The sequence below is a fragment of the Fundulus heteroclitus genome, unplaced genomic scaffold, assembly GCF_011125445.2.
Source record: "Fundulus heteroclitus isolate FHET01 unplaced genomic scaffold, MU-UCD_Fhet_4.1 scaffold_727, whole genome shotgun sequence".
In the NCBI taxonomy this organism is placed as follows: domain Eukaryota; kingdom Metazoa; phylum Chordata; class Actinopteri; order Cyprinodontiformes; family Fundulidae; genus Fundulus; species Fundulus heteroclitus.
The window spans coordinates 35,743-58,803 of NW_023397172.1; the positions used below are offsets into that span (position 1 = coordinate 35,743).

The 23,061-nt window shown below is 43.4% G+C and overlaps 1 protein-coding gene across 1 annotated transcript; it reads right to left on the bottom strand.

Moving 5' to 3' along the window:
• Positions 1 to 17,087: 17,087 nt before the first annotated feature.
• Positions 17,088 to 20,330, bottom strand: LOC118561807 (nuclear factor 7, brain-like). The gene is made up of 2 exons (XM_036134052.1): positions 20,037 to 20,330; positions 17,088 to 19,965 (listed from the first exon to the last, which is right to left on the bottom strand). The coding sequence occupies exon 2, from the start codon at positions 19,946 to 19,948 to the stop codon at positions 18,563 to 18,565; it is 1,386 nt and encodes a 461-aa protein (XP_035989945.1). The 5' UTR covers positions 19,949 to 19,965; positions 20,037 to 20,330; the 3' UTR covers positions 17,088 to 18,562.
• Between the last annotated feature and the right edge of the window lie 2,731 nt (positions 20,331 to 23,061).

The window sequence follows — 23,061 nt, forward strand, 5'->3', positions numbered from 1 at the left end:
CTGGCAGTGGAGAAGTACAGGATGCACCATGGAAACATCTGAACCAAAGATCAAGTTATACTGTAATGTAAACAAAATCTGTAGGATGATGGTCCAGAAAGGGAGATGATGTGTAGCCGTCCAGAATAGCCAAATGATATTATCGTAATGAGGTGTAGCCATCTGGAAGGATATGATGATGTGTAGCCATTTTGTAAATGATGTTAACATAATGGGGTGGGGCCATCTGGAATGATGTAATAATGTGTAACCATGTTTTTAAAATATATGCACCCTCGGGAAATTTCCACCGGTATATAATAAGACAAGAAAGATATCCGTGGAAAAGTATCTGAAAATACGTAATAAATAGGAGGGGCTCGGGGAGGAGCCCCCAAGACCCAGGGAATGTATATAAGTAGACCACTTTCTTTGCTTTGTCAGATGTTGACCGGTGAACATCTCATGTGTGGTTGACTTGTATTACTGCAATAAACCATACTGGACCGAGACAGCTGCCTCTGCTAATTTTTGGACCACTGTTGGAGATTTTTCAACTGCCTTACCAAGAACTTAGAAATTTTGAAAGACTTAGCACTAATTAATACGTCGTCTGGAGGACATCCACGACATTTTGGCGAGCCAGCCAGGAGGAAGCGCGGTCCCGGACGACTACAGGCATCGGTTGGAGGCTAGGAACCCCCAAGGGCCCACTATCCACCAAATACAGGTGAGATACAAATTTGTTATAATTTTCTAAATTTGTTGGGAACCGGCCTCCAGCAGTAGCTTGTGGACGTCAGGCACCATAAAGCTCTCCTAAAAAGAACGTAGCATTCCAAATTTAGTGATATATAAGTAAAATAGCATACAAAAGCAGAATAAGCTGGAGAACGGTCCAAAAGGTATGTGTGTATAAATGTATGGATAATGTAAGTGGATGCATGTTTGCTTAATGTTTATTTAAAGTATAGATTGGTGTTTGAACTGTTTTGTGTACAGTTGGGTTAATCATAACAAGCCATAGTCTGAATAGACAAATGATATAGGAGTAGGGACAGACCGGTCAAGGCGCTTCACATAGTCTGTGGAGGCAGCCACCCGGAGCGGTGGATGCATTTAGTGTATGTTTCATATCTGAGGTAAACTAAGAGTATTGATGACTAGGTGATAGTCAGAGTGCTCTATAAACTTGTACTATATATAAAAGTATTGGTGACTAAGCGATAGTCAAAGAAAAAAAGCATAAAGGTATTGGTGATTAAGCCTGACTAAGCGATAGTCAGAGAAAATAAGTACCGCTCGAAGGGGACGTCCTCCACTTAGCCTATCGAGGAGTGGAGCCGGACAGCTGGGAAAAACGCGTATGCCACTGTAAGAGACAGTGAGGAAAGTTGCTGTAAAGAGTAAAATAGGCCTGTAGCGTAAAGTAAAAGAAGTGTATAGTAGATAACGGGAGCTTAAGTAAAACACAAATATCTGTCTGTATGTCTTTGTCTGTATAGAGTGTAGGTAATTAATTGTTTAAGTGGAAATAAGGAGAAGAGAACTATAGTAATAAAACAAACTATAGTAATAAAACATAAAAAGTAAGATAATAATAAATAATAAAAGTGGTAACTGTAAAAATATATACAAGTAAAAAGTACAAAGCGTAGAATAAAATAAACTATAGCAATAAAACATAAAAGGTAAGATAATAATAATAGATAATAGAATTGGTAGCGGTAAAAATATATATAATTAAAAGTATAAAGCATAGAATAAAACAAAAAGTTTAGCATAATATAAATACCCTAACCCTAAAATTGGTGAAACATAAAAGATTGAAAAAGGTAGGAAGTTAAAATAAGGAAAATCTGTATTGGAAAGAGCAGGACACAATAAGATCAGATAAATAGGGACTAAAAGGGTTGGTGAGTAAACACGGGCCCCACTGTTAGCTGACTGCTGATTGCCATGGGAACCAACGAGAGCAAACAGACTAAGGAACTGACACCTGCTAAATTAGTAATGGTAACACATCCATCTAACAAGCGCAAAATCCAAAAATGCATGACAGAATGGCATAATAATAACATCTGGGAAAAATCGCTGGCCTATAGAAGGCAGTTTTGACCCTTTATGCTGTGATGAAGTAGAGGAAAGGCTGCGGCATAACAATGCGAGGCATGACCAAACGCATTTGCGCAAAAAACAGAAGCATGCTGAACAGAGAGATATCTTGCGATATTTTAAAGTTGAAAGTGATAAAAGCCCAACAGCGCCTGAGTATACTGATCGTAGGCCACCTCCTTATCGCCCTGCAACAGCAGGACAGTATCCAGTGTTTACAGACCAAATTAGTAGGCGTAAAATTACAGGAAGGTTAAAATTAGTGATGGATAACGAGGAGGAGGAAGGAAAAAAAAAGGAGACAGACAACAGGAAAGGTGGGAAAATATAAGCCAAGAACAGATACCAAACTGCTCGTTAGATGAAGAGGAGAGTAGTGCATGCTCTAGCTCACCAGCACCTCCAAGGCTTCTGCCGCCAGCATCCTTTGAATGGAACCCTGCACTTCATCGGACACCCCAAGAGCCAAGTCTAAAAGAGAAGTCAGTATCGCTGACAGAAAGAACGACTGCAGAGCGGAAGGAATTGAAGGAGTACCTTAAAATGATCCGTGACTCGAAAAGAGAAGGGAGGGAATGGATGGAAAGACAAAGGGAAGTAAAAAGGTGTGAAGAAGAGGAACAAGAGAGGAGGAGAAGACAAAAAAGGGAAATGGAGAAGAAAAGAAATGGGGCTACGCAGCGTGTGGAAGAGGCAGCAACCCTGATTGACTTTGCGGACAGCTCAGACCGTCAGGTCATAACTCTGCTCGAAGAAGCGGAAGAAGGGGAAGAAGAAACAAAAGAAAGTGAGGAGGAGCTATGGAAGGGAGCTACATGTCGGGATGAGGGGAAGGACATGATATCTCCAAGTTATGAGTTCAGCAGGGAGGGCCCAGCTGTAAATCATTGGAAGGCCAAGAAAAAGAGCGAGATGTCTTCAGGTGTGAAAAGACAACTCACAACTGAATATGATGTGGACCTGGAGGTGGAGAGAAGCCGCAAGCACCTAATGGAAACAAGATCGCAATCACGGCGACATGCGGCAGCACTGGGTCAGTGAGATCACATTATAGCTCCCTTAATATCTAAAGGACCTAATGAGGACAGGTACGTGCCATGGTCATTTATGGACATTATAACGCTTGCAGGAAGGCTGACACCGTTGGCAGACGGAGCAGACAGGTGGATAGAAAAATTAGAAGAAATCACGGGAGGCATCAATCTGGCAGCAGGAGACATCAAAGCACTGCTAATAAAAGCAGCAGGATACTCGGCAGCCAAAGAAGTGTTCGGGGAAGCCAAACTTCCAGGGGTCATGATCGGACACCGGTTTGAAGGGAAAACCCTTCAACCATATGAGACCCCGAGTATGGCGAGCCTTAAGAAGCAAGTACCCCTCACGCAGAGACCCAACTAAGCTGAAAGAAGAATGCCTAAGGGATGACGAGAGCCCAGCCCAGTTTCTGCACAAGTCTCAACAAATGTGGAAAGCAGAGACAGGAAGTGAATGGGATGAGCAGGAGTCAACCAAGGCACTGTTTAAGATGTATGTCAAAGGTGCCATGCCCAAAGAGGTACAGGCCAAGCTGGATGGAGTGGTGGGACTCATAAAAATGGACTGGCCTGCATTCTCTGAGCATGTCATACACTATGTAAACATGCACCGAGTTGAAAAACAAGCACTTGAAGACCAAAGCAAGATGCTGGCCACAAAATTGGCCCAACTGCAAATTGGAGAATTATCAAAAGCAAAGAAAGAGAGAGAAAAGCCCAAACATTAAGCAGCACTGACGGTGGCAGCCGCTACTACGGTCGAGGGTGGACCAGCAGGGGACGAAGTTGTACAAGCCCCAGTGATATCTACTACTACCCATCCACCCACACAGCAGATGCAGTATCCAACAGCGCCACCCGCAGGAGGGGCCCAAACTCCACAGGTCCCTCCCATCCATGTGCATCTAAATCAAGGGGCAGGTCCCCAACATGCAATGACTGGAAGAGGACAAGGGTGGCCACCCATGCAGGGAAGATGGAGGTGACCACAAGGAGCCCCGAGGAGGCCCCCTCAAGGACAATATCAGCGGATGCCCCAGGCAGGTCCAGACATGGGACAACAGCAACTGAGGCTGCAGTGCTGGGGATGTGGACAAGTCGGACACATGCAAAGGGACTGCCCAACCAATCCATGGATGGGACCCCAGCACACTGCCACGGGACCAGCCAACGGTGGAGCAGGGCAAGACTCATATTGGCAATACGGGTGCCCAGAGAAACCTGAAAGAGAGGCCATTCTACCAGTATTAACCAGTGTTGTAGTACTCGAGTCCGAGACTCGAACTCGAGTCCGAGTCATTAGCTAAATTTAGAGACTCGTGACTTGACTTGGACTTGAGCACTGATGACTCGAACTTGGACTCGGACTCCTACATTCAGATCATTCTGACTCGGAAATTGAGAAAAAGACTCGATTTTTTTTTTACATCATTAGGCTATAATTTCAGTATGTCATTATATATATATATATATATTATTTGGTGTATGATTTTAATATCTAAATGTCGTACCGCGCACGTGACGTCACCATTTCATGAGCAACGCCCCTTGCCGCTAAGGTTGGGCAAACAGTGTGAGAGCGCACGTAGCAACCAGCCATTACACATGCAACAGAAATAACGATATGACCGACTTTACAGCTGTTAAACTTTCACAAAAGGATTTCCCAGGTGCCCAGTTTACTGGTAGAACTGTTGAACAACATACCAACGTTCAGCTCAAACGATGGCTTGAGTGTCGTGGGCTTAGAAAGACTGGAAAATGGGCCGAGTTGATAGGAAGGTAAGTCGTTGTTTTTCTCCTGCTCGACGTTCATGGCGTCATCGGCCGTTTTTTTTTTCTGTTTGTTGTCACCGTCCAGGAATCGTATAAATTTTTCGGCCGGCCGAACAATTTAGTCCGGCCCGGTGGCCAAATGCATTATCATTATCAAACGGCTGTATCTCCTCGCTGCATCGACCGATCTGCACCAGATTTGTTGTGAGTAATGGGGGAACGCTGCCGAACGCGTTTGTGGGAATCGCCCGGTGGACGGGGGAGGAAAATGCGTGTCAGCATCTGCGGTGGCGGGCGGCCAGCAGTGCGTGAACCCCGCCCGCAGGCCGGCACCGCGGCGGTGGCCAATAGGCTGGAGCGGCGCTTGGCTGCGAGGGCCGATCGACACCGCCTGCGGCTTTAACATCCTTCATATGCGGCCTATCAGCGTACCTCGAGTCGCTGTTGCACGTTCCATAACAACAATGTTTAAAAACCATGGTTAGGAGACGTCTTCGACTTGGAAAAAGCAGTCGTTTTACCGAGTAAAACCAAGAGTAACTACAGCGAAAGAGTTATTAGTGCAATGGAATGTTACTGCTTCATGTCATACATCACACGTCACGACATGTTCCTACAACGAACTTGGATCAATAGTGACTCGACTCGGATGAGTAGTGGACTCGACTCGGACTCGACTCGGATTTTTTTTTTAATGACTTGGACTTGACTCGGACTTGAACACTGGTGACTCGAACCTGGACTCGGACTCGAGGCATAGTGACTTGACTACAACACTGGTATTAACACAACGCCTGGAAACGGAACCCAGAATTGATGTCACAATATACGACAGTCATCATCAATTCATGATTGACACAGGAGCTGCCTACTGCTGTATAGGAAAAAGTGGAATTGGCCTGCCTCTCTCAGCATCAAAAATTCGAACAGTAGGTTTCTCTGGGAAGACACAAATAATACCCATGACTAAGCCAGTTCCCATGATTATAGGAGAAAAGACTGTGTGTTCGCCACTGCTATACTCAGCAGATACGCCAATTAATCTGCTGGGCAGATACGCCAATTAATTGAGCTGGCATGTATTATGCCAGCTCAATGCAAAGATTAAATGTACTCCAAATGGAATCTATTTCGAAGCAACAGACAATAGTGAAGCTTTCATGATGCCACTAGGCCTACAGATGACCCCACCAGTGGCAAATCATGAACCAGAAGACCAAGTATTTTGCATGAAACTCACATCACCGACTTCCTTCCTTCAAATGGAGTGGGAAACATGGAGACCCCTGGTAATGAACCACTACGACGAATCCAAAGAACCTTTCCTCCCTCTCCATTGTACCATGTTTTATGTCAAAGGCCAGAAACATGAAGACTACGAGAAAAGCTGGGATGAAGAAATTAACAACAAAACAACTGTCATCCAATATGCTGACATAATGGTTGGGCCACAAGGAGCCGCAGCCGTTGTCAAGTTTCCTGAAAAAGACATTGCAGAATGGTTCCAAGTCGCCAACTCAGCGCCGCATGTCACATTGCTGATTGCTGACAAGTACGAGTCACATGACCTGGGTCCCATGATTCGAGAAGCCAAGCAAGTCACGGAATGGATTGATACTGCGTGGAACCGGATTAGTGTATCAAAAGATGGACTGTTCTTCAAAATCTCATATTCACAAGCAGATGAAGTAATGGCAGAACACATTAAAGTGCCTGGGAAAAGACAAATGGCGGTGACTGAGGAGCATGCATCACTATTGGAACAAGTTCCAGAGCAGGTGTGGTCCAAAAGCAAAACAGATGTAGGTTTAGTGAAATCAGCTGACCCCATCAAATTCACCATCAAATTAAATGCTAAATTACCCTTCCAAAGACAATACCCACTCAAATGTGAAGCAGTAGAAGGCATACAGCCCATTATAACAGGATTAGAAACAGTAGGCGTTCTTAGACCAATAGTAAGTCCCTGTAATACACCAATTTTTCCCATCAAAAAGCCTAACAGTAATGACTATAGACTAGTCCATGATCTAAGATTAATCAATGCTATTGTAGCAGAAGAAATACCAATAGTACCAGACCCCCATACACTGTTGAGTAATATACCCCCGGGTACAAAATGGTTTACTGTGATAGATCTGTGTTCAGCATTTTTCAGTGTGCCCATCCATCCAGACTCCCAGTATTTGTTTGCATTTGCGTACAAAGGTCAACAATATACGTACACACGATTGCCCCAAGGGTTTGTACACTCACCATCTATTTTCAATCGTGTACTGGCAAATGATCTAAATCACTTAGACATACCATCCACCATTTTGATGTATGTTGATGATATTTTGATCTGTTCTGCCTCAAAAGAGCAGTGTGAAAGAGACTCAATTACGGTGTTGACCAAAACTGCAATTCTGGCAGCAAACAGTGGAATACCTCGGCAGGCAACTCAGTGGGAACATGAGGTCTATCGCACCGTCCCAAATAGAAGCCATAACCAAATTGCCCAAACCTCAGACTGTGGGTCACATGTTGTCTTTCCTTGGCATGGCAGGTTACAGCAGACCATGGGTGTGTGATTACGCCATTAAATCTGCTCCACTGAGAGCACTGATTAAAGCCGCAGGTCAAGGACACCAGTCGGCTCAGTTACAGTGGACAGATGAGGCAGAGGGCGCGTTCCAACTGCTGAAACAAGATCTCCAAACTGCGCCTGCTCTGGCCAATCCAGATTATGGCAAACCATTCCATCTGTACGTGGCAGAGCGACAAGGGTATGCATGTGCAGTATTGATGCAAGACACCCCCACAGGTAAACAGCCAATTTCTTATTACAGCGCAAAATTGGATGGAGTTGAAGAAGGCCTGCCTCCCTGTTACCAAGGTTTGGCAGCAGCAGCATTCGCGTACAAAAAGGCCTCAGTAATCACTATGGGCCACCACATTTTCTTGTATACATCACATCAATTGCATGCACTGCTCACAAGCCCACGCTTTGTGATAACCCAAGCTCGTCGGACTGGTTATGAAGTTCTGCTTTCAGGACCTGACCTTACCGTGCACATTGTGTCACGATCAACCCGGCCACAAGAATGGTATTGCCAACAGAAGGTGAGCCCCATGATTGTCTCAAAGAGACGGACGCCTTCATGAAAGTAAGGGAGGATTTATACAATCACCCAATCCCGTCCGATCTGACGCTGTTTGTTGACGGGTCATGCGTCAGAGGCGAGACGGGGAACAAAGCAGGATACGGAGTGGTAGGCTTGACCCCGACGGCACCTATACAAAAGTGCAGTCAGTGAGCCTTGACCAACCTTGCTCTGCCCAATTGGCAGAGATAAAGGCATTAACAGCTGCATGTAAATTAGCTACTGGTAAAAGAGTCACCATCTATACTGACAGTGTGTATGGATACGGGGTATGTCATATAAACGCGAGCATCTGGAAACAGCGAGGCTTTGTTCGAACGGATGGCACCCCCGTGACACATGGGCAGGCTGTCATGGAATTAATACAAGCCATGCAGCTCCCATCTGCGTTAGCTATTGTAAAATGTGCTGCTCATCAGACGGCGAAAACACCTATAGCAATAGGAAATAACTTGGCAGATGAAGCAGCCAAAGAAGCCACAGGACCTGCAGTACAAGGACCAATGGTTCTTGCAGCTGATTGTAAACCCATCACTAATTTAGCCTCATTAATTGAAGCGCAGAACAGCGTCTCTGAAGCAGAAAAACGATTGTGGGTGCAAAGGAGAGCAGTACGCACATCACACCCCCATGCAGGGTTGTGGCGAAGTTTCCGAGGGCATTTCGTACTACCATTGTCCTTATTGCCAACAGCCATCAAAATAATGCATGAACCTGATCATTGTTCGCGAGCCCAAGTTGTTCGAAAATTGCAGGCAGTATGGTGGTCACCTTATATGACACCTATGGTAGACAGAGAACTGGCTATATGCCCACACTGCCCCAAGTACAATGTGCGTAAAATGTTCACACAACCCTTAGCACATATCCCCATGCCAGACGGCCCATTTCGTCATCTGATTATGGATTATGTTGACATGTTAACTCGTGTTCAGGGAAAGAGATACATGCTTGTGGTTGTTTGTCGGTTTAGCAGATGGGTGGAAGCCTGCCCCACTGCTAAGAACGATCACAAATCAGCAGCAAGGTTTTTATGTAAAGAAGTGTTTCCCAGGTTTGGTATGCCTGATACTATATCATCTGATAACGGGCCTCACTTTGTTTCACAGGTTATCCAGGCAATGTTCACACAGTTGTGTATAAAACAAAAGTTTGGCTGTGTGTATCATCCGCAATCGCAGGCATCTGTGGAAAGAGCCAACGGTGTCCTCAAAACCAAAATTGCAAAAATCATTGCTGATAGCAATAACCGTCTGACATGGGTAGATGCGTTGCCAATTGCACTGATGGCAATGCGTTCTCAAACTAACCGACTAACCCATCTCACTCCCCATGAAATGCTTACAGGTCGACCTATGCCTCTCCCACAGGTCCGAGGGCCCCAGGAGGAGATTTCCCTAGCGCAACTCGAACGTGAACTGGGGGACTACCTCAGGTCACTAACCCATATTCACAGACTTATATTTCAACAGGTGAAAGCAGCTCACAACCGAGACGAGACACGTATTCCAGTGGACGTCAGAGACGTCCAAGTCGGTGACAGAGTGTTCATACGAGTGTTTAGACGTCAGTGGAACGAACCTCGTAGGGAAGGTCCCTTTAAAGTTGTTCTTACCACTCCCACTGCCCTAAAAGTTGAAGGTAAGCCCTTCTGGTTCCACAAAAACCACTGCACCCGTCACCATCCACCAGACCCATCTGGACTTGATCCAGGACCGACGGGCTCTGCGCATGCTGACAGGGCAGCAACAAGTCTCCCTCCGCATGCCACCACATCACATTCACCAACGTTTGATGTCGTACCTGGGGCGAGCACTGATGCAGCCTCACCCCCGTCATCGTCTGACGGCCAGAGACGATCAGCCCGCTTGGCGGCCCGACGGTCTCCACTGTCAGGGAACTCTGAGGATGATAGTGTTCATTCTTTTGCTTCCGATTCGCCTTCTGACTCTGGCAGCAGTAATGCTGCTTCTCCTGCCACTCAGAGTCCTGACAGACCTGTCCCAGACTCACCCAGCTCTGAGGCACTGGAGGAACCTCTTTTTTCTCACCCACCAGACACTGGTGGAAGTGTTTCCCCTTCTCCACACCCCTCACCTTCCCCACTCCCTCCCTCCCTTTCCCCTTCCCCGTACGGTGCGTTTGGGCCAGCGATCGAGCCGTGTCAGCCCACTCCATCGCCGTCTGGGCGTCTCTCGTATGCGTCTTCTTCTGAATCTGACTAGTTTTCTTCTTTTACTGTACTGAGTACATCCTCCCTCCCTCCGGTAGTACAAAAACCAGCTGAACTAATTTTTCCGTTTTGTATAGCACGAGGAAAAGAATTAGAAGAGGTGACCAAAAGAACCTCTAGCAAAATGGGGACTGCAGACAAAATGGTGAAATGTAGTAAAATACAGTGGTACCCACCGACAGCTGGAGGGAACGTTAGCTACATCAAGCTATGTGAAACTAGCCTCAAAGCTAATATAAGTTGTAAACAAGTAGTACCAGATGGAGGAAACATCATCTATGACTTACGACCTACAGCGGTAGCTCAATACCGAGTAATGAGTCTGGCGCAAGGATCTGTCCTTTTAGGAGACATTTTTTGGATGTGTCACAATAATGAGCAAATGCTATCCTCACTGCCTCCTCAGTGGGAAGGTATCTGTGCTCCAGTAATGCTGACAGGACAACTAAAGTTAATAATAAATAATCAAATAATCAGCAACGAAACATCTAATGAAATAAGCAACCGTACAAAAAGAAATATTCCCTCTAAGCACGAGCGGAGTTGGAAAATGTCAGATGAAGTATATGTTACATGGGATCAGACCCCATTCGGGGTGCCTGAAGAACATGTTGCTATTGAAAGTGAGTGGCTAGAAACTGGAAGAGGGGTCGGCTCGATACCAATACCAATCGTCGGATCAATTAACAATGCGCAATACATAGCTCGAAATAGTAGGTGGATAAATCTCATATGGTACAATCAACAAAGGTTTATAAATTTCACAATGCATGGCATAGACCTTATTACATGCCACATCACTAATGGTTTTACAACATAGGTTCGTACTGGAATCCCGCATGGCCGGGGACCAGGGGCTATGTGATTATATCGGTAAAGATTGTTGTACCTTGATCCCTATGCATACTGATGTTAACAGCAGCCTAACAGGTGTTCTTCAAGAAATGAAGCGCATGAGAGATGAACATGTGGAGAGATCCAATTGGAACACTCAGCTGAAGGGGTTTTGGGATTGGTTCAATAAGCTTGGGTGGTCAAGATACCTCAAAGCAGCAGGGATAATACTAGGAGTCATAATAATTATAATATTAGTAGTCGTCTGCTGCGTCGTACCCCTCATTCGAGGGTTGGTCTCAAAACTTATTGTGAGTGTAACTGGTCAGTTCCCAATAATAGAGGTACAGGTAGACCAACTCATATAAAGTAATACCATGATCTCCTCTCACCCCCACCAGGTATGTGTATTTTTTGATCAGTTATATATATATATATATATATATATATATATATATATATATATATATATATATATATATATATATATATATATATATATATATAGTTATTTGCATTCCAAGTGCGTATAGACTTGCTTAGATGTAGTAATTTGCATGCCAAAGTGTTTATAGATTCTCTTAGGAGAATATATGCTTCATGAGGATATATAACTATACTATGCTATGTCTCCACATGCAGACTGTTAAGAATGGCGGACGCTTATTTTAATGTGCACCACATACCCGCGGAGGAGTGGCAGGAACGCGCAAATAGAGGAGGAAACACCGCACATGCGTCGTTAGGCACACAAGCATATGTAGGCACAGCCACCAGTATTCCCAATAGGCAGCCAGACGATCCAGCAGAGGGGCCAGGCGCCATACCACCGGGGGGAAGCAGATTCATGATGAACCCCAGAGGACTGCCGATGGACGACCTGCCATCACCAGGAGCCCTGAGGATCGACTTCAGTCCTGCCAGCCCCGAGGACCCAGAGGACCGAGGATGGCCAAACAGAGCTTTCCAGGAGATGCAGTCTACATCGGGCATGATGACGACTGGTCCTACCACGATGGGGAATCCTGCACTGGGACCGCCTGCTAATGTCTTTCAGCAGATGCAGCTAAGCTCCCTCAAGATGAACCACATCTCGGGGTTCCTGATGCACCCTCTGGATTCTTACAAAACCTCACAAGACCTAAAGACTGAAATTGCCTCTATGAACACTGTGGTCTATACTCAACTGATCCGAGGTCTATCTCCGGCATCACAAAAGCGCATGTTCTCAATTCGCCGCAGCACATACCGAGCCAAACATAAGGCCAAAGTGTGGCAGTTAACCCAGGAACATGACAGACTGACACAACAACTTCAAGATACACAAAAGACTATAGTCAACTTACAGGGAAGACTGCTGCAGATGACAATGGAACGCGACACAGCAAGACGTCAGTTATTGCAGTGGCACTTGGCTACTACCACACTGGCGCAGCATCAGTTGCCGGGACAACAAGCTCCTGAGACTTCCACCGGAGGACGGGGGATTCAACCTCCAAAGGGGGTGGTGTTCCCTAATCCCCAACCCCAGAACTATCAATAATCTCAAGAAAACTAAGCTGGATATAAATGATAAATATGATTGTGTATACCTCAATGATGAATATGATGGTGTACACCTAAAAAGATAAATATGATTGTGTATACCTATAACCTATGTGACAGTACTAGTACTGTGCGGAGAGTACCGATAGGGTTGCTCATATGTTGGTTGTAATGAAGGTCTACTGACCATTAAGTGACTAGTTCGCCTGACCTAGCCAGGCATGATAGAGTATTATTTAAACAATAAATTGTTTGATGTACTGGTGTGCAGTGACACCTTTGGGTATGGGTTGTGGTGTCAGAGCAGATGATCAAGCTGCTTGGACATGTCATCCTGATGCCCCGTATCATTGCTAAAACAAACACTGAAAATCCTTCTATAAAAAAATGTAAACAAGATCAAAAGTCCTCACAAGAGTGCCAAGGGGGGTTCCCTCTTTGTTTTACTATAATCCTTCATGTTTTACCATGTGATCATAGTTTTGTGTATCACTCACTATTAGGTTGAGGTGTGCTTTGATCCTAGAATCTTGTACTAATCACGGTTAGCTTTTGGTGTGCTAATTACTGTTAGCTTTTGGTGTGCTATGTATAATCGATATTTACTCTTGAAGTTTGTATTCGTGATGAATCGACAATCACTTGTAGAGTGTGATTTACTTTGTGACCCTTTTCAGAATCACAGGGGGGAATGTAGTGGATTAATATCTCACAATGCATGTATTTTTGTCACAATAGTTGAAGGGTGTGCTTACATATCTCACAATGAATGTATTCTTGTCACAACGGTTAAAAAGTGTGCTTTAACATGTATCTAAGGAAAATGTGTGTGTGTGTCAGTCCAGAGGTCAAGATAGGAGTTAGAGAGTTAATGCACACAAACCCTGGCAGTGGAGAAGTACAGGATGCACCTTGGAAACATCTGAACCAAAGATCAAGTTATACTGTAATGTAAACAAAATGTGTAGGATGATGGTCCGGAAAGGGAGATGATGTGTAGCCGTCCAGAATAGCCAAATGATGTTAACATAATGGGGTGGGGCCATCTGGAATGATGTAATAATGTGTAACCATGTTTTTAAAAAATATGCACCCTCGGGAAATTTCCACCGGTATATAATAAGACAAGAAAGATATCCGTGGAAAAGTATCTGAAAATACGTAATAAATATGAGGGGCTCGGGGAGGAGCCCCCAAGACCCAGGGAATGTATATAAGCAGACCACTTTCTTTGCTTTGTCAGATGTTGACCGGTGAACATCTCATGTGTGGTTGACTTGTATTACTGCAATAAACCATACTGGACCGAGACCCAGCTGCCTCTACTAATTTTTGGACCACTGTTGGAGATTTTTCAACTGCCTTACCAAGAACTTAGAATTTTTGAAAGACTTAGCACTAATTACTACGTCGTCTGGAGGACATCCACGACACACTACTTTTAATTCCCATAAAACTTGAATTTGCAGGTGGGCATGGAAAGAGGAGAATGACCGCTGTCGCCTTAGAGTCAGAGGGATACACTGGCTCTGTTCTCAGAAGTGCCTCTGCAGGAGGGAAGTTTATGTTATATGTTGCTCCTCTCCAAGGGAAGATTGTTATGACACCACTACCAGTGGATGCTCCAGAGTTCAGTCTCATGCCAAAGGCGACATGCACACAGTGCAAAAAGGTCATGCCTTTGCAAATGCTGGCCCTGCATGTTCAAGGTGATTTTGAAGGGACGTCTCTGACAACTCTTTGTGATTCAGAGGTGAGACGCCTGTCTTGTCACATTTTTCCACTTAATGCAAGTTAAAGATGGATGTTGTCAACAGGCAACTGTCCCTGAATATTCCTGAAAAATTGTGTCGTTAATCCAGAAGTAAATCAAAACTATCCCAAAATCCATATGGTGTTTTTTTTTCTCTCAAATTGTTATCATGTGTATCTGTTATTGGCATGCAATAAATCATGAGGAAGAAATTAAGTTTAGTCATGATAAATTTTAAAAATGTCTTTGAAACATGAATTTAGATATTAGAAATACATATATGAAAGCTGATTGCCTGATAAGCATCCACAAAAGTATGAATGAGTAAAAAAAATACCCATAACTATAAAAAAACTTGCTTTAAAAGTTTATATTTATTTTAACAGTGAAGAAGATGTTCTGCGTTGGGTTGACTCAAAAGTTGAGAGGGGGAAGACCTTTGAAATTTGTCTGGAGGGACAACATGACGGAGAGAGGTCTAAAGCTTTGGCAGCGGCAGAAGACTGGAGGCCCAGCAAACGCATTAAAAATCACCTTCATAGGAGAAGCTGGCATCGACACCGGGGCATTAAGAAAGGAGTTCCTGTCTGGTATGTAGTGAGCCAGTCACAAGGATGTAATGCTTGGAAATCAACAATAAAACCCTGAGACTGAGGCTGTTCTCTGGTTTATGTCCACAGAGATGATTGCTGGGATAGAGATGCAACTCTTTGAAGGGGGAGAGATCCCAAAATACTCCATCACTGACCTGGAGAAAAACTATTTTAAGTTTGTCACTCTTATTTATATTCTCATATTAACGGTATTACTTATTTACTTGTGTTTACACAATGGTGTAAACTATAATGGTGTGTCCAACTACTCACTGCACATTACAACTAGAAGACTTTCTCCTGATTCTGTAACATGAGGCACCTTGGTGTACAATTGTACAACAACTAATATGAATAAACAATATATTCATATTAGTTGACAGACTATCACAGACTATTTCCCTCTGCGTTCATGCGGCTGAGAGATCCATCTGGGAACGGTGCCAGCAGCTGATCCGCTCGTTCTGGACTTACCGGCGCTGGTTTTCTGTCCAGTGATCCCATCCTGGATGAAGAACGGCTCAAATAAATCACGAAAAGCACCAGAACTAACAGAACCATGATGGCTGGGTTTAAAAGTTCTGATCAGAACCGTTTATGAGCCCATTGGGTCTGAGCTGGATTTGGGAAACCACGACTCTGTGGAACGATGTCAGCTTAGACCGGGTTCTGCTGCAGCTGTAGAACCGAACCAGGAACTGGACTTTTCTGCAGTGATTCCTGGTTTGTTTGGTTTGCTGTTCACCGCTGGTGTGGATGACCCGAGGTTCTGGTTCTGGTTCCACCATCAGCCGCCGTTTCTCTAATCAGAGGTTTGTCTGAAATGAACTCCGGCCCGTTGAGCCGTGAGGAGAATCACGGAGTTCTGGACGGACGAGAAGGTCCGGGTTCTGGAACCGAAGCTGAGACGTCCGGCCTTCAGAACACCAACTGGGTTCTGGACGGGCAGAGGGGGAAATGTAAACGCTGTGAGAAGCAGAACGTCTGATTTCTGTCCTCTGGGCTTTTAAGCTGCCCCGGGACAGAGTTCTGGTCACGATCGACCCGTTTTGGGTCGGTTCGGGCAAAGCTGTCCTAACAGGTAAAGATCCAGCTTTCAGCTTCTGATGGGTCCTCCTGATGAGGAACGGGTCGGTACCGGGGTTCTGAAACGTATCAGAACCAGTAGAACGTTCCACTATAACGTTGCTGAGCTTCTGAATCAGATGTGTGGTTCTGCTGGTACTGGATGGATCATTATTACCAGAACTTTAGGTCCGTTTCAGGAGCATAAACCATGTTTTTCAGCGCTGAGGAGCTGAGGTGAAGGTTTCTGCAGGTCCAGATGTAAACGGCTCACGTGAGACTTTCGGACCTGGATCTGGTTCAGTCCAAACTGGGTTTGAGTCAGAACTTTGACCCGATGGTCCAGATCTTTTTATTAAAGCCAGAAAGATTCACTGAATCACTTCCTGTCTGTTCTGCTAACGATGACGTATTAAAAGCCCAGACTCTCTGGTACCGGAGCGTCTCTCAGCGTGTCCGGTACCGGCAGCCGGCCCAGTATTCCCTCTGCAAACGGACCCGCGTGCAAACATGTTCCCTCCGTCGGTGTTTGAGTCCTCTGAGATCCGGTCGCCGATGATCCGGTCGTCAACGGTTCGCTGCTGCAGCTTTGAATCAGGGTGTGAGAGAGAGATGTATTTATATTTTGATTGTCCACAAACAGTTTTTAAAGTGATGAAGTAAATGTGGAATAAAGCAGCTCCAGCTCTACTTCCTGCTTATTTCTGCTTTTTTTTTATTTCAGCTGAATAAATAAATCCGTTAGTAAAGTTTCTGAGCCCCTCACATATTTTTTTTTTTTTGGGGGGAATCAAACATAAATGTTTCAAGGCAAGACAAATTTATTAGTATAAAACATTTTAGTACAGAGACGATGCAAAGTGCTTTACATGATTAAAATATAGGAAAATAAAACAGAATAAAAGCAAGTAGGAATAAAATGTAGAAACAAAATAGAACATGGGAGAATAGAAACTAAAAGCAAACATTAAAAACAGTTTTACTAAAAAAGTTGAACTAATGATGTTTCAGTAAAACAGTTTAACTAACAGTTAAAATCCTGAACAAATGTGTTCTGGAGGATTTTTGCATTGTTCTGGTTACAGTGGATGTTAATTAAATTAAAGGTTTAATCAAAATTACAGCGTGCCAACATTTAAAATATTTAATTAATTCCATGTATTTTTCTTAGAATAATCACCGTTATGTGCAAAAATAAAAATATTTAAAGTAGCGTATTGCAACACACACACATTGATAATGTTAAGCACAAAATAATTGCCAAAACTTTTATTTTTTAGTAAACAGAATTTACATCATATCAACATTTAGTATTGCTTAATATTTCAGTTAAACCTTCAAAAATGAATTAAACTGAATAAATTCTCATAAAACATTTTAAATGTAATATTCTCATTTCCTGTCTGTTAGAAATTAAATTTGTGAAAACAAACTGACAAAAAAAGACAAATAGTCTGTGATAGGTTTGGTGTTTGTTTCCTCTTATATGACAATAATAAAACCGCCACCCTAACATTTAAATCCCCCCATTAAAAATCCTGAGGTGCCACTGAATCCACATGTCCTGACTGGATTTAGTCCAATTAAAGATCTCTGAAGTTTAGCTCTGTTAGTTCGTCTGATTTGGCTCAATTTACCTTAAAACTATCAGAGAAGCTGAACTTTTTGTCTTAAATACTCCAAATTAAGATGAATAAAAATACACAGAAACTCTCCCTTTATGTGGGCTGTTAGATTGTTTAGTGTTGTCTGATTTGTTAAAATGTAGTTAAAATTTGCCATGAAGGAGTTTCAGGTTGACTCAGAGGGAATAACTGGTGGTTGTTTTTCTTTTTATAACAGAATAAAGTTGAAATATTGAGGAAAAAGTCCAAATAATGAGAATATGCATCTAGATAACAAGAAGGTGATCCTGGTGCGTATCAAGTGTGCATCAATGGGATGTTTAAATGCTAAAAGAGATTTTATTTGTTGTTGAATATTATATTAAAGAATAAAGCTACTTGCTCATTTACACGAGACATGGCTTTGAACCAATCATTTCCATTTTGTTAGGGAACTTTTAAATTTATCTCATTAATTTGACTTTATCTATAAAAACTACCCAGCTTCAGCTTCATCCTCCTTTAACTTTTCCACATTTTGCAGCATTAAAAACTCAAACTTCAATAAATCTGCTGAGATTTTATTAAGTGGAGCAAAACAAAAATGTAAAAGTAAATATCTGAAAAGTGTGGCGTGCATTTACATTCAGACCCCTTCCCCTTAAATCCCCTAAATAAAATCCAGTGAATTTTACTAAACATTTCAATAATTATTAACGTACAAATAAATCTGATTAATAACCCAAAATATAAAGTAACCCAAGAACTAACTTTAAATTCAAAGTAATTCAGAATAAAAAGCTCCAAGATTCTGTTTAAAATCACTGAGTTTCAATGAGATCATCAAGGTTTCATCTGGACTTTGTGTTCTTCGTGCTGAGAACATCAGAGCTGCTGTTTGCTCACTGAGATCTTCATCGGTAGGATTTTTACTTTACCCACAATGTAGAAGAATGGAAGCATCTTGTCAGTGAAGGTGCGTGTGAAGGTGTGTATGTGTGAGTTAGTGTCCAGATCAGAGAAGGACAGCTTTCCTCTGTCCCAGTCCAGATTCACTCTGATCCTCTGGAGCTTCTTCTGGACTGAGAGATGCATGAGAGGAGATGGAGGAGACCATGCTGAGTATTTACCTTTATACAACCATAGACACGACCATCCAGACTTTATGTCTCCCTTCCTCTGGACAGACTCTGCTATCACACCAAGCATCCAGAATACACTGCCTCTAACATCAACATCCCAGCTGTGGTTCCCTGAGTTGAAGCCCTCAGAACTCAGGACAGAACACCGTGACCCAAACCTCTCTGGATTATCAGGAAGCTGCTGTTTCTCTCCAAAAGTCAAACTGGTCAGATCTTCAGACAGGATGAGTTTAGGATGAGCAGTGTTTGGGTCCAGGATGGGAGGAGTGTAGGAGACCATGTTCTCCATGTTGCTCCAGATGTTGAAGGCCAGGTTGCCCAGATGTTTGGCCTGGTCTATCAGAGCTCCTGAGGGCAGCTGTGGATCCTCCAGCAGGGGGCAGCGCTGGACTCTTTCCACTGCAGCCTTGTAGTTGTGCAGGAATGAGACGTCTTCAGCTCTCAGCTCCTCCTCTGTGGCTCTGACTGTGTCTGAAAGAGCTGCTATCTCTCTGCTCAGAGCCTCCATCTTCTCCTTCATCATCCCACTCTTCTGCTCCTCTTCCTCCCTCAGTGCAGCCAGCCTGGCCTCCTCTTCCTCTGCTAGAAACTGATGAAGCTTCTTAAACTGCTCCTTAATCAGCCTCTCTGTGTGTCGGGCCTGGACCTTCATGTGTTCTGCTGTCTGATCAAACTCCTCTAGAACTTTCTTCCTGAGCTCCAGGTTCTCCTTTAAAGGTTCCAGAGTTTCCTGAAGGTTCTTCTTGTGATCCTCAGCAGCTTCATCAATGGGTCTGAATCTGTGGTTGGTGTGTTTTTTTGAATCTCTGCAGACGAGACACGCTGGCTGCTGATGGTCCAGACAGAAGAGTTTGAGTTTCTCAGAGTGCAGACTGCAGAGATCCTCTGAAGTTCTCTGGTCTCTCTGCTGTAGGAAGGTCTCACACAGGTTCTTCAGAACCAGGTTACAGGGTGGAGGACCCCTTGAAGATCTTTTCCTACAAACTGGACACTCTTGTGCTGCTTTCTCTCTCCACCAGTTCTTCAGACACTCCTTACAGAAGCTGTGGCTACATGACAGAAGAACCGGATCCTTAAAGATGTCCTGACAGACCGGACAGCAGAGATCCTCCTCTAATCTGGCAGCCATTTAGTCTCTGAGTGAAGCTGAAAACACAGCAGACAGATCGTTAAACCAGGAAGTCAGTTTCCCTCCTGCAGAAACTTTCTTCTCTTACTTTCACTTTGGTTTTCTTGTCTTTCCACCTGCAGCAGTCTGTGTTTCAGCGTCTCGGTTCCTCAGCTCTCTCTGTTCTCCTCGTTCACTGTTAGTCTGCCCTGAGTAGCTGATGAAGGTGATGATGAAGGTGATCCTCACGGTGGATTCTCCATTAATCTCTGACACTTTCTGAACTGTTTCCTGTTTTTCTAAAGGGTTCCTGTTGTAACCAGTCAGATATGTGGCGCCCTCTAGAGGACGTTCTGTGTATCTGCTGATTCAGAAAAACATCAGTACAGCTTTTTGTTTTAGAACTACTTGAATTTGAGAGAACATTTTATTTTTCCTGTCCTAAAGTTCTTGTAGGGTCTCCACTGACTGGAACATCCAGATGGTCACATTTCATGCTCTGCGTTCTTGTTTCTTCTTGTTTTTCTGTCAGATTCAGACTCTGTGGAGGTGAAGGTGGTGTTTGGTGTTGAGGGAAACTCCTCGTTCCTAGGAGTCGGTGCGTATCCTCTGTCTGCTGCCAGGCATTGAGGCTCCAGCTTGGACGGTGCAGCTGTCAGAGAGCCCGAGCAGGAAACTGTCAGACTTTGTGTAGGTGCAGACCAACACCTCAGGTCTGACCTTTAACCCCCGTTCACCTGCTTCCACTAAGACTTTCTCCATGACATTAGATCTGGTTAAATTAACCTCCTTTGCTGCAGATGATGTCCTAAAACCTACAAGATTTATTGTGTTTAATGTTGTTGCTGTTCTGATCCAAAGAGGTCAAAGTTTCCTTTAAATGAAGGATTCTACTTTGGTTATTAAGAAATGAAAGAAAAGCTTTTAATAAATATTCTAAAGTAAATTCTTGATCAGTTCTAGATTTAAATTGGGATGAATTTAAATAAATGAGGTGCTGCCGCCTAGTGGTTAGCGCAATTAAATTATGTGCAATATATAGAGATTATAAAGAGATATAAGATTAGATCAAGTCGTTTATAATGAGATGTATTTTTATTAGGTTATTTTTTGATTCAATTAAATTCAATTAAATTCAATTGTATTTATATAGCGGCAATTCATGAAACACGTCATCATCAAGTCTCTTTCCAAAGTCAGACTCCATCAGATCCTCCAGGTTGGTGAGAAAGTTTCCTCTCTAAGGAAACCCAGCAGGTTGCATCAAGTCTCTCCAAGCAGCATTCACTCCTCCTGAAAGAGCATAGAGCCACAGTGGACAGTCGTCTGCATTGTTGATGGCTTTGCAGCAATCCCTCATACTGAGCATGCATGAAGCGACAGTGGAGAGGAAAACTCCCCTTTAACAGGGAGGAGAACCTCCAGCAGAACCAGAACCAGGCTCAGTGTGAACACTCATCTGCCTCCACCCACTGGGGCTTAGAGAAGACAGAGCAGAGACACAGAAAGCTCAGAAGCTCACATTGACCCAGGAGTACTTTCTATGTTAGAGAAGACAGAGCAGAGACACAGAAAGCACAGAAGCTCACATTGACCCAGGAGTACTTTCTATGGTAGAGAAGACCGAGCAGAGACACAGAAAGCACAGAAGCTCACATTGACCCAGGAGTACTTTCTATGTTAGAGAAGACAGAGCAGAGACACAGAAAGCACAGAAGCTCACATTGACCCAGGAGTACTTTCTATGGTAAGAAGACCGAGCAGAGACACAGAAGCACAGAAGCTCACATTGACCCAGGAGTACTTTCTATGTTAGAGAAGACAGAGCAGAGACACAGAAAGCACAGAAGCTCACATTGACCCAGGAGTACTTTCTATGTTAGATGGTAATAGAGGATCATCTGCCTCCCCCGATGATGTCACAGCTAACAGAACGCCAGACTAGGTGTACCTTCTATGAAGAGAAAAATGACAGAGAATAAAAAGGTAAAAGCTTAAATAACAACAAACAATGCAGATTGGAGAGCAGTAGGAGAACTCAGCAGAGTGAGAGAAATAGACCCTGATGTCCTCCAGCAGCCTTGCAATGACAAATATGATTGTAAAGTCGCTGGAAACAGATCAGTAGATTTAATTATCGGCTTCAGTAAAACACAAGAAATGTGTTAAAACAGAAAATAAAGGAGAATTGACTGAAGAAGTGGGAGAAAGAAAGAAAACAACCGTGGTTTCATAATTAAGTAGTGATTCCAAACGTAAGTAGAAAGTATTACCACTTACTCATAAACGTAAGCAGTAACTACAGGATGAGGAGAGAAATCATTTAACATGTTCAGATTTGGGAACACAGGATTTATCAGTGCACACTTTGTTAAAGGCAAAGATTGCATTGGATAATGTGAGTACTGTGGAGGTGAAGATAGACATTATATTATATAACACTGTCAGGAGTATGATGGAGAGAAGACAGCTGATCCAAACCCCAAAGAGAATTAAAGTGAAACTAGATTTACTAGATTAATATTTAATCATCTTAAACCATCGCGTTTAAATGAGATTTAATTCCTGACGTTCAGCTCCTCCATACCAGCTGGTGGCGGTAATGAGCAGATGTGTTGTTTGCATCACTACACCCAAAGAAGAAGAAGAAGAACCCGGAAGTGACGTACTGTGTGCCGTGTCCACATGTTTCTGGCTCCTTGAATCTGAATCTTGGAGGAATTTCTGTAAAAGATCCAGCGACATGAAAACAGGAGGAGTCCTGCTGCTGCGACTATAAGGTGATTATTATTATTTTTTACAAATCAAACCTGATTATATTCCTGATTATGTTTATAAGCATAAACATGACCAAAAACAAAGCAGATCCAGTGTGAAAATCAGCTGATGAGGCGCTTATTTCAACAGATCTTCCTACAGAATCATTTTACATTTTTACAGGTTTGTAAATTATACTGAGCTTTCTCTCTACTGATGCCTGTAATGACCACTTTCCCTCAATTCCCTACATTTTCAGACTTAGACTCAGACATACTTTAATAATCCCAGGAGGAAATTGTTGAAATTTAAATTGTTTCCTACTACTCTCCAGTTTTGTAATATTTGCTGTAATGTTAACTTTATATCCTCTATAA

Bases quoted from the DNA above. Each gene is read 5' to 3' on its own strand.
- LOC118561807 (XM_036134052.1), bottom strand. From the start codon at position 19,948: ATGGCTGCCAGATTAGAGGAGGATCTCTGCTGTCCGGTCTGTCAGGAC.